General features: G+C 37.8%; 2 protein-coding genes across 2 annotated transcripts; both read left to right on the forward strand.

Annotated features, from left to right (window-relative positions):
* On the forward strand, window positions 2,149-4,410 carry LOC104791339 (protein SHI RELATED SEQUENCE 1-like). Its single transcript, XM_010517186.2, has 2 exons — window positions 2,149-3,354; window positions 3,780-4,410. The coding sequence occupies exons 1-2, from the start codon at window positions 2,664-2,666 to the stop codon at window positions 4,199-4,201; spliced, it is 1,113 nt and encodes a 370-aa protein (XP_010515488.1). The 5' UTR covers window positions 2,149-2,663; the 3' UTR covers window positions 4,202-4,410.
* LOC104699064 (probable methyltransferase PMT27) lies at window positions 10,468-11,891 on the forward strand. The gene has a single exon (XM_010414413.2). The coding sequence runs from the start codon at window positions 10,488-10,490 to the stop codon at window positions 11,889-11,891; it is 1,404 nt and encodes a 467-aa protein (XP_010412715.1). The 5' UTR covers window positions 10,468-10,487.

An 11,899-nucleotide genomic window follows, 5' to 3' on the forward strand; every position in this document is an offset into this window, starting at 1 on the left:
TGATGAGACTGTAGACTAAGTTCGCGATGATCGTGTAACAAACTTTTATTATTGAATGGAGTATCTCGTTCTTTGGATCTTCGGATCTTCTTCTTCTTCATCTTCGTGTTGTTAAGCTCAATTTATCTTTCCGGTGTATCGGGTTTGTTATGGTATCAAAGCCCATGGTAAATTTCTCTCGATTATGGGTTTACCCATGGATGTCGAGTCCCACAAACTTCACGCTTCATATGTCCAGCCCTGAGCGTGGGGGGGTGTGTTAAGATATCCCACATCGAGAGAATAGAGATTCATGGGACAATATATATAATACATGGGTCTTTTCACTCATTGCCAATTGGTTTTGAGTTGGACCATATATTTACTAATAATATGTGTTAAGTGTTGTATTGATAAGATCCTAAGTTTTGTCATTGTCCAAATCTACTACACAGATCACATATGCATAGGCTTCTCATATAAAATTTTATACAATTAAAAGTCTTTTTTGTGAAACTCCGTATGGAGTATATTTTATGTGTTGGGTGCTGGTTGGTTCTTCTGCCTGAAACTATTATTCGGAAATGATGTTTATAATTATTTGACATGTATAGATTTGTAATGTAGCAAATAAAGAATAATACACTACGAGAGAGAGAGAAAAAAAAAGGTCATTGTCTCGATTGTAATGTATCCATCACAGCCCCTTGAATTAATTGTCTCTATTTATCTTCAAACTATATCGATATAGATTCATACAATGAATAAACCTAACCATAATCTTCAAATCAAAAAGCAATAAACATCATTCGGTTATTAACTTGAAATTATTGGATTTATAAATTAAAATCAAGAAGCGGTACGGAAGGGAAGCATAGGGTGGCGAGACGGTGCTTTTAGCCTGTCTCAAACTATTCACTATTCCCATTTTTGATCTTAAATATCTTGAAATGTCTAGTTTAACCTCTTCTACATTAGTCAACTCTCTCCACCCTTTTGGCAAATCCCTTCATAAACGTCCCCATCTTTAATTTAACTTTTCTATATGTCCTAACTTCTTTTTTTTTTTTCTTTTCGTATGACACCCATACATACTTCGCTAGATTTCGGATTTATCGTGACATAATTTTCGTGCCGTTATTCTCAGGCAATTCAAGGATATAAGTATAAAAAGACTCTGGTAATTATAATAATTAGGATCGATGATGCTCACGGCACGGGCATAGAGATGTTGTTTGTCTGTATATAATTGTATAAACAATTAATATTTATACAAAGATAATGAAGTAACAACATAGGGCTCCTCAACAGAATCGTATGTTTGTCTCTACAAAGAGAGAGTATGTTTACGTGCATTTTGATTTATATACTAAAATATTACTATGATATACACTCCTACATGTTCATGTATACATAAATGTGTGTATATCATAATGTTTCTTGTTTCCTCGGAAACATGGACAAAAGCATCTGCTTTCCAGCTACAAAACTTTAGACACTTAATTTAAGCCACAGGTGCACCCAAATTGATACTAGTAAAATACTATTTAAAATAAGAATAAGATTATGGGCATATGGATAATTAGGAAAAATCAATCCCAAATAAAATAGTTAGTCTCACTTTAATTGGCATTTTGTTTACTTACTTTACTCACTTGTAATCCAGTGTGATTTCGAAACCTTGAATCAACTTTTCAGTTTTTTTTTTTGACAATAATAAAAATTTGCAGCGTTTGATACAATATAAATTATACAAAATGAAATAATATTGAATGGACCTATGGACATTTGACAAGGTTTTGTAGTCAGTTCTAGTAGATCATGATGATTAGGAGGAGGGTCTAATTAAATACTAGGTCCCAAAATATATAACTATCTTAGGATAATCAAAAATAGAATTCTGATACCGTAACGAATCAGTATTAGTCCAATTATTTTCTCCTTATAAGGAAATATTTAGTTATTTAAACATTTCCACACATTTTTTTTTTTTAAATTGAGGCGTGTTTCCCGGAAGAAAATGACAAAGAAGGATAAATACATTTGTGCTAACGTCGCAACATAACAACCGTCCGATTACAAACTGAAGTATATCAACGTTGAGAGATGAAGTGTGGCCATTATTTTGGTTAGCAAATAAAAGTGAGAATAGGAAGCAAAACTCATAAAAAAGATAGAAACAAGATAATATTTTTGCAAAATCTGGAAAAAAACGAAAGAAAACAAGAGATGAGAGAGAGAGAGAGAGGCGGAGACAGAGAATTAAATTAGAGGGATAGCAGAGAGAGATTATTAAGGTCATGGCGGCGTTGCAGAGCGCAAGAAAGATGATTAAACCTCTCTGATCTCTCCTTCTTCTTCTTACTTCTTTACATCATCTCTCTCTGTGTGTTTCTTTAATACTCTCTCTCTCTCTCTCTCTCTCTCTCTCGTACCGACACACAAGTTTTGCTTTTTATCAGAGTCTCAAGAAAAGCTATTCCAACTTCAATACAAACCCAGAGAATGAATTCAACCTAAAAAAAACCCTAGTAATCCTCTCTAAGATCTAGATTGAGCAAGTAAGAGAGAGTAGAAGCTAGAAAAAAACAAAAAAGAGATAGGATCTTTGGTTTTTGGGTTTTGTTTCATTTTCTTGATTGGAGAGTGGGAGTGGTGGTTATGGGTGGTGGTTGTGAGGGTGAATGGCGGGTTTTTTCTCGCTAGACGGTGGTGGAGGAGGAGGCGGAGGAAACAACCAAGAAGATCACCGTAGCAACACTAACCCTCCTCCGCCTGTATCAGAGGCTTGGCTCTGGTATAGAAACCCTAACGCTAACGCTAACGCTAACGCAAACGCGAACGCTCCTTCTTCTTCAAACGGTGCTGCTTTGGGAACACTTGAGCTATGGCAAAACCACAATCAACAAGAGATCATGTTTCAGCATCAGCAGCAACATCAGCAAAGGTTGGATCTCTACTCTTCTGCCGCAGGCTTAGGGGTTGGGCCTAGTAATCATAGCCAATTCGATATCTCCGGCGAAACTTCAACCGCCGGTGCCGGAAGAGCTGCGGGGTTGATGATGATTCGTAGTGGAGGAGGAGGAGGAGGAGGAAATGGTGGTGTGAGCTGTCAGGACTGTGGGAATCAAGCAAAGAAAGATTGTGCTCACATGAGGTGTAGAACTTGTTGCAAGAGCCGAGGCTTCGAGTGTCCTACTCACGTGAGGAGCACGTGGGTTCCTGCTGCCAAACGCCGTGAGAGACAACAGCAACTAGCTACGGTTCAGCCTCAAACGCAGCTGCCTCGCGGTGAGAGCGTTCCCAAACGCCACCGTGAGAATTTCCCGGCAACTTCTTCCTCTCTTGTCTGCACTCGCATACCTTCTCAGTCAGGTATATGTCACTTCAATATGATATATATTTTATCTATATATTTAATTGTAATAAGGTCGTAAAATAATGAAATGCAAGCAGCATTTTTATAATTTATATAAGTAAACGAATTGGGATCAGCTTCAAGAACCTACAAAAACTCTACTATCAGAGATTTTCCTAAAATATGTAATTTAATTTTGTGATTTTAATTATGTATTGGAGTAAACACTGACTATTGGATTGACAGGAACAAGCTGTTCTCATCAATCTTGAAATCTGTGTTCTTTAATTTCTCTAATTCCCTGCTCTTTCTTTTCCGTATAGTATAATGAATTTTGGAAGAAAAAATACGAATGTTAATGTTTTATTCAATATGTATAATTAAAAAAACATGCGATTACGTACCTCTTAAATTACATTTTTTTTCTTTCTCTAAATTCTAGGGCTAGAAGTTGGGAATTTCCCGGCGGAGGTGAGTTCACCGGCAGTGTTTAGATGCGTGCGTGTGAGCTCAGTAGAAGATGGAGAAGAAGAGTTTGCTTACCAAACAGCTGTAAGCATTGGTGGTCATATTTTCAAAGGCATTCTCTACGACCACGGTCCTGGAAGTAGTGGTGGTGGAGGCTACAACGTTGTCGCCGCCGGTGAGAGCTCATCCGGTGGTGGTGGAGGTCAGCAGCTGAATCTCATAACAGCTGGCTCTGTGACGGTTGCTACCGCTTCATCCTCTACTCCAAACCTCGGTGGTGGCATTGGCAGCACATCTGCGGCTGCAGTCACGTACATTGATCCAGCCGCTCTCTATCCAACTCCGATCAACACATTCATGGCCGGTACACAATTCTTTCCCCACCCAAGATCATGATGATGAGAATCTGACATAAAGCAACATAACTCTTTTGAATTCTTAGAATAGAATTAGGGTTTATAAACGTTAATTGTCGGATCATGTTATATAAAAAAAAAGGTTTGCAAGAAGTGGGGAAAGTGGTCTGTTTATGCTTCTTCTTCTAGACTCTCAAAAAGTTGTTGCAATTTTTGGGTTTTAAATGGAAATTCAATTCAAATAATATATACCATTTGTCTTATATATACTCTTATTATATGATTTTTTGAAGATGCAGATAGTGTTGTGCATATTATTTAAATGTTATGAGCACAATATAGCTCTTGTTGTCTGGATCTTTGGTTCATTAATGTGTGTTTCTTGTTTGTGTAACAAGTAACCTTAGAATCCGGGGATAATGTTTTTTTATCTTTATATCATCTTTTGTGTCTTCTTATAACCAATAGTACTATAAGAATTCATATACATGTGTACATATTATATATTATACAACAATTTAATATTTTTTTCAACCATGGTTTTCGTTACGGCCGAATATGTTGTGCCCATCCCATGCATTTATTGGTTTTTAAAGTGTATTATTATTTGTTAGTTACTAGTAATTGATGTATGCCATAATTGACATGTGATAGAATGAGAGAAGACGACTAGATGAGTATTTATGTTAGAAGAGCGACATGTAGAGATGTGACATGAGGGTGCGTTCTACAATGTACGTTAATCCCAATTAGTTAATTCTCCATGCCCTCCATTAGTCCTTTGATTACTAAAATAGTAAAATGTTGCAGGTTAAGTCTACACATACGTTTTTAATTTTTTTTCCACATTTTATTTAGAAAATTACTACTAACACTCTCTCTTTTTATAATATGTTGTTTGTTGATTTGAATGTAACTTTCGTTAAAATAATAATAATAATCCCAATATCTCATTTATCTTTATATAAAATTAATAAAAATGTAATATAAGAGAATTTTAGAAGTATCAGTTTATCAAAAAAACTTTTTTTCTCACCTTAAAGGTGAGTTCGCTCTAGCTGGTGAGGAAGCTAAATTCTGATCTCCGTTTACCCTCTCCGGTAATTGGCGCACCTCGCTGGTGTTGTGAGAGGATCCCTTTATTCTTATGCTTAGCTTTGTTTTTTGTCTCCAATTCAGCTAGATCCGGTTTGGTTCAGTGAAGAAGTTGGCTTTTCTGGTTTCTTCTTTGATTTGCTACATTTGGTAATCGGCTTAGTTTGTTAATTTGGTGGGTTTGTTTTGTTAAGTCTTGGGTGCAGAGGTTTTGCCCTTCGTTTGTGAAATCGTTTGGTTTGCTTCGAGGTTTGATTTTGGGTTTCGCGGATGCGGTTGGAGTGGCCAGATTAGTGGAGTTTGTGGTTTTAGTGAAGATGTTGGATCCGGATCTGTTTGATCGTCGGTGTGGTTCTAAGAATAATGACAATGTTTTTGCTGGATCCGATCCTTGATCTTGTAGCCGCTCCTGTGCTCATCGTTCTAAGCCGTCAGGGTGTAGTGGCTATTGGATTTCAGCTCTTGTCCGTCCAGCCAATGCACCTCCTTTCGCTCTTTGTCTCCTCATCTCAGCCATCGAATTATTTGGGTTGTTTCCTTTCTAAGCAGAAGTTTTGTTTTGGTTGTATGTTGTGATAGTCCTCTTAGGTCGCAGTTGTTTCTTCTCCTTCGTGTTGCTCGTTGTATTTGATAACTGCCTTGATTGGTCATTCTCGGTTGTGAGATTGATGTGAATTGGGGGGGTTAAGCCTCTCTCCTTGTCTCCGCTTCCTGATCTGTTTAGTGATACTAGGATTTTTGTGTGTCTATCCTAGCAGGTTTAATTAACCTTGTGCAGTTGTAATACTTAAGGTGTCAATCCAGTTGGAAAACTTCACTAACAATTAAGATGCAATCAAGATTTCACAAGTCAAGCCAATTCAAAGAGAGTGTTTTTGTCTAACAATCCTAGAATGATCAGAATGCAAAATGTAAATGTGTTCTAGGACTAGAAACGAGAATGTATGACAAGAAACGAAAATGAATGAAAACAGAAAACGAGTCTAAGCATGAACTAAAAGGCAAGACACGAAACAGTCTCAGGAATGTAATAAAAATCGGGAAGAAAGAGGTCCTAAGGATGGGAGTAATTGATGTCGGTGAAGTCTCCTAGTCTACAAAGTGTTTAACATGCCACAAGCAATCTATCCCTAGACAATGAACATCACAACTTAGCTAATCCAATCTCTTGGTAAAAGCTACTCAGACTCAACCACTTCCATACCCAGCTCTCGCTAGAGAAACATGGTTGAGCAGGCATGACAAACAAGTTCATTCATGTCAACAAACATCCAAGACAACTAATCTCTTAGGCTAGGAACGTAAGTCTCTGGCACTAGTTGGTCAGATATTTCATCAAACACCTTTTGGGTGTGGAAATGTCTCGAACCTAGTTCCAATTGATCAGATAGAAACTAGCCTTTCTAACACTAGTCCAGAAGGGAATCATAAAAATCAAAGCTTAAACACTCTACATCCTAAGATCCTCCACCTAATCTATCCCATCCTCAAGAACTACCACACTACTCAGATCCGAAAATCATCATCAAGGATACAAATCCAGAAAACATTGAACCAAACATAATAATATAGATAGAAATGAGAAGAACAACTTTGCAGAAGAAATCAAGTGCAAAAACTGAATAAACTCAAAGGTGTCGGAATAAAAAGTCTGATAACGTTTTTGGTGGCTAGGGTAAACCTTCAGGAAAAGAACAAGATAAAAGATAAGATGTCCGCAAAACAAGACTTAACAAAATGTATATGCAGTAAAAACATGTGAATCCCTAAAACTTAAAACGACAAGATAGAGCATCGGTTCAGGAATCTCCTGAAGCGTGTGAGACGGAACGTCTTCCTGACATGTGCGAACAAGTGGTGGCTCGAGTGGGTGATGTTGTTGGCTAGGGCGGCTGGCTCGAGTGGTGGAGGGTCGAGTCGACGGGCAGCGGCTCGAGCTGGAGGGTCGAGTCGACGGGCAGCGGCTCGAGCTGGGTGTATACACATCCACTAAAACGGTGATAACTATTGAACCACACCTCTGATTGGCTTGAAATAAATGGCATTGGAAAGATGACTCAATTATCTACAACTTTGATGAAGACGTCAAAAGTTAAATCTCTCGACCGGTGGCTCGAACGGCGACTAGAACGACGCCTCGAACGGCGACTCGAACGACAATGATGTTGGCTCGAACGACGGTTCCGGGAGTGTTGATGACATCCATTCCATGCATGATGTATCGAGTGGGATGCTGGTGCTTCTTCCTGGGAGCGCGTCAAAGTCGGATGTCGGTCGAGTCACATGACGTTCATTCCGAGCATCCTTGGTCGAGCCGCATGTCTCAACCTCTATTTAGTTCCAACAGTCTGGACATCTTCTAAACACCTGAAATAACTCCAATATGCAAGATGTATGCAAGACTAATGCAAAGACTACCTAGATATGTATATTATGCAAAAGAGACTAAAAACAATGCAAAACAATGAGTTAAGAGAACAAAATGAATAACAAATGCATGATGAAAGAGTGTAAAATATATACATATCATTTAGATAGGATCGCGTTTAGAAGGGCTCTAACTAGACATTAATGGGTAATTGGTGCTTTGGTCGCCGTCGTCGTATCCAGAATTTTGTTCTTTGTGACAGCAAGAGGTTCTCTTAACTCAGTCTGTGTTGCTTGCCGGGTTATGAAGTCCTAAGTTCTTGGTTCCGAGAGATCAACTCTCATTGTGATAGGAGGTGGTTGATGTTACCTTCGGGTTGGCCGCGGGCACCCTTGGTAAATCTTAGTCGTAGGTGCTTTTAGAAGAAGAGGTTCTTTGCTTCCTGGTTCTTTTGCTTCTCTTAAGATTTAGCTTGGTTTCTTCTATTCTTAGTTAATGTTTTGCTCTCTTCCGATTTGGGTTTAAATTCTCTGTTTTGTTGTATTATCTTTAGTTTCCGGGGAAATCTCTTTTTCTTCTGACCTTAGACTCTGGGGACATAAACTTCGTCCGCCGGATTATGGTTCCCTCTTTTGGGCGTTGTATTTCACCATGGTTCCACAACAAGTTCCAATAATAAAAAATTCAGATGACAAAAAAAAAAAAAAAGAATTTTAGAAGTATATTGTAAGAGTATAATTGGATATAGCTAGTCTGCATGAAAAGTTGAAAAGTCTTAAACAATAGTTAATTTGAAGGGATGGAAGATTATTTCTGTTTTTTTTATAGAATTTCAAGCATAGATAAACAGAGATGAGAGATAAGGATAAATTATGATCATGAACATTTTACGCTTCGTTAATGTCCATACACACATACTCCCTCTGTCTCATAAAAATTGATGTTTTGGGATATTTTTTTGTCCCACAAAGATTGATGTTTTGTAAACCTCAAAAATTAATCACTAAAAATATTTAAAATTTTGAATTGTTATTGGTTTAATATTAAATAATATCTCTTTAGTCAAAAAAAATATTTAAACTCAGTAATCATTGTATTTTTAAAATGTGTAAAAGCTCATGATATATATCTTGAATGAGACAAATAAAGTACAGATTAAGCTCATGATATATATCTTGAATGTACATGTATGTTTAGACCTCCACACACACATATATAAATATATAGAAATCGAGAGAGAGAGAGAGTTTGCAGATTCTCATGGTGGATGTGTAACCAATATAATAGGTATCAGGTAATGTAAAATATGGAATGCAATGCCATCAATTTCAGAAGAACATGTTTGGGTACAGAAACCTATTTTTATTCGTTTCTCTCTTTTTCTTCAATTAATCCACTTTTACTCATTTATTTACAAAGAATTCCTTCTTTCACACTTTCACAGTTTGGTTTAGCTTTCTTGAAGTATGTAACATGTAATGATGTGTGTTATGTGTTGTGGGAAGAAAATGTGGAACCGATCGAAGAGATACAATTTTGAAACGTTATTTTGGCTAGCATGATAGTGGAGTGTTCGAACAATAACAATGATATTAATAATCGATATTGCTAGTTTACGTTTGAGTTTGTAGATTTGTGGAGTTGGTAAATTAGGTCCATTCGAATAGTGCTGCGGTCCAATCGGCCGACTCGTTCCGACTTTTACTCCCTGCCGTATCCCACAGCTTGTCATATCCCACAAATTTTAATTCATTTTTCATATAATATACAAGTATAGTCCTATATATTGTGTTCTTCTATATATAAATATGTATATTTGACGTCTCTTATTTGGATATATTTTGAGAAAGAAAGCCAAAAAAAAAAATGCTGGGAAAATCCGAAGCCTAAAAATCCAGAATTTGTCATTGTCCAACATTTATTAATCCAAAGCTTCAGGTTCCACTCAAAAGAAAATAATTTTTTAAAAGAGAGTAGTATTTGGTTGTCTTTTGGACCTTTGGTGAAATTGGAGCATTGATGACAACAAGCAAATACTATACATTTGATATTTGCAATTTAGCAGGACGAAAATGAGACAACTGGGATATAGTGGACCAATAAACAGAACACATGTGTTAACGACAGGCTGACATTTGAGTTATGTGTTTTAGTGGGGATCGAGAGAACCGAACCAACCGTAGTAGGATTACGAACCTCAAGCCTCAAGGTCCACAACACATAGGCACACACATTTTATTAGCATCTCAAATGTCAAAACCATCGTTTTTTGCGTGAAAATTGTACTGATAATTAAGGTATAAAAAAATATTACCACTATATAGTGAATCAAACAAAACCTTTTCTTAAATCCATTTGGAGACGTTTACTTAAAAGATATGGAACACATTTTATATTTAATCCAATTCAAACAAACAAAAAGAATACAAGAGAACTATATTTACCGAACAACAGAACTCAATCAAACAGTTTTTGTGATTTTTTTTCTCAAGATTATATGTTTTGATCATTAACATGTATATCAAAACTCAAATTCATCTTAGAATCCATTATGTCAAAAAAAGAACGATCTTGCCATGTTTTTAAGATTTCCTTGACTAGGCGTTACCACTTACCAGTAGTTAAGTTACATGGCTTTTTTAATTTTTCATGGACAACAAAATATGAGGAGACACAGAGACCATATCTAAATTTAGAGACACGATATTGAAAGTCCCATGTCCGACTCTGTAGGATCTTTGATCCAGTCTTGTCTCTTCACAACCTCTCTTTCTCTTCTTTTTCTTCTATTTTTACTTCCTTCAACTGCCATTTTACTCCTTCATTTCTTTCTTTCTCCTCAGTATACGTAAGACAGGAAAAGATGGCATTTGGGAAGGGACGTGGCAACAAGCGAGCTTCGACGTCTTCCTATGCGTCGACCATTACAATGATCATCTTTGTGGCTCTATGTGTTATCGGTGTGTGGATGCTTTCTTCCAATTCTGTTATTCCACCGCAGATCACACAAGGTTCCACTCGAACGGTCGTCTCAGAGACGGAGAGGAGTGATGTGTCTGCCTCTTCAAACGGTAATGATGAACCCGAACCCACAAACAAAGAGTCTGACGAGCAACCGGCATTTGAAGACAATCCGGGAAAGCTTCCAGACGATGCCGTAAAGTCTGAAGACGAGCAGCGGAAGTCAGCCAAAGAGAAGAGCTCAAAGGCAGGAGGAGAAGAGGCAGGAGGAAGACAAACTCAAAAACAAGAAAACCAACAGAAGGATGAAAAGCTTTCCGAGGAGAGAGAGAAAGACAATGGGAAAGAGAACAAGGTGGTGCAAGAGAATGATGATGGTCAGGTGAAACAAGTGGTCAAGGAGTTTGAGAAGGAACAGAAGGAACAACGAGACGAGGATGCTGGGACTCAATCTAAAGGAACTCAAGAGCAAGAGCACGGACAGGGGAAGGAACTGCAGGATGTGGAACAAGGAAAGAAACAAGGGCAAGATATGGAACAAGGAAGCAAACAAGGGCAAGAGCAGGATTCAAATGCAGACGTGACATTCACAGATGCAACTAAACAAGAACAACCTATGGAAACGGGGCAGAACGAGACATCAGACAACAACTCAAAGAATGAAGAAAATGGACAGCAACAACAAGAGGCACAAAACTCCGGGAATGAGGAAAACGGACAACAAAACGAGGAGAAGAACACGGTTAGTGAAGAAAACGGGAAGGAAGAGAAGAGCATGAAGGATGATAATGGCCAACAGGAAGAACATACCACAGCAGAAGATGAAAACGGAAACAAAGAAGAACAGAGAACATCGAAGGACGAAAACATGGAGCAACAAGAAGAGCAGAAAGATGAGAAAAGACAAGAGGGGTCAGAAACGAGTGGGTTTGGCTCTGGAATACCCAAAGAATCAGCAGAATCACAGAAGTCATGGAAGAGTCAAGCAACAGAATCTAAAGATGAGAAACAAAGACAAACATCTGAATCAAATACTGTAGAGCGTATAATGGATGGAAATGCATGGGTGTTGTGCAATGCAACTGCAGGTACTGACTATATACCATGCCTAGACAATGAAGAAGCAATAAAGAAACTACGGAGTAGAAGACATTTTGAGCACAGAGAGAGACATTGCCCAGAAGACCCACCATCGTGTCTCGTCCCCCTTCCAGAAGGATATAAGGAGTCCATCAAGTGGCCTGAAAGCAGGGACAAGGTAAAATATTCTATTCGAATAAGATTTCGATCAAGTGAAACTGGATAGAAATGTTA

This window comes from Camelina sativa, chromosome 6 (genome assembly GCF_000633955.1).
Source record: "Camelina sativa cultivar DH55 chromosome 6, Cs, whole genome shotgun sequence".
Classification (NCBI taxonomy): Eukaryota; Viridiplantae; Streptophyta; class Magnoliopsida; order Brassicales; family Brassicaceae; genus Camelina; species Camelina sativa.

Bases quoted from the DNA above. Each gene is read 5' to 3' on its own strand.
- LOC104699064 (XM_010414413.2), top strand. From the start codon at position 10,488: ATGGCATTTGGGAAGGGACGTGGCAACAAGCGAGCTTCGACGTCTTCC.
- LOC104791339 (XM_010517186.2), top strand. From the start codon at position 2,664: ATGGCGGGTTTTTTCTCGCTAGACGGTGGTGGAGGAGGAGGCGGAGGA. The intron at 3,355-3,779 runs GTATATGTCACT...TCTAAATTCTAG, and splicing joins TCGCATACCTTCTCAGTCAG to GGCTAGAAGTTGGGAATTTC.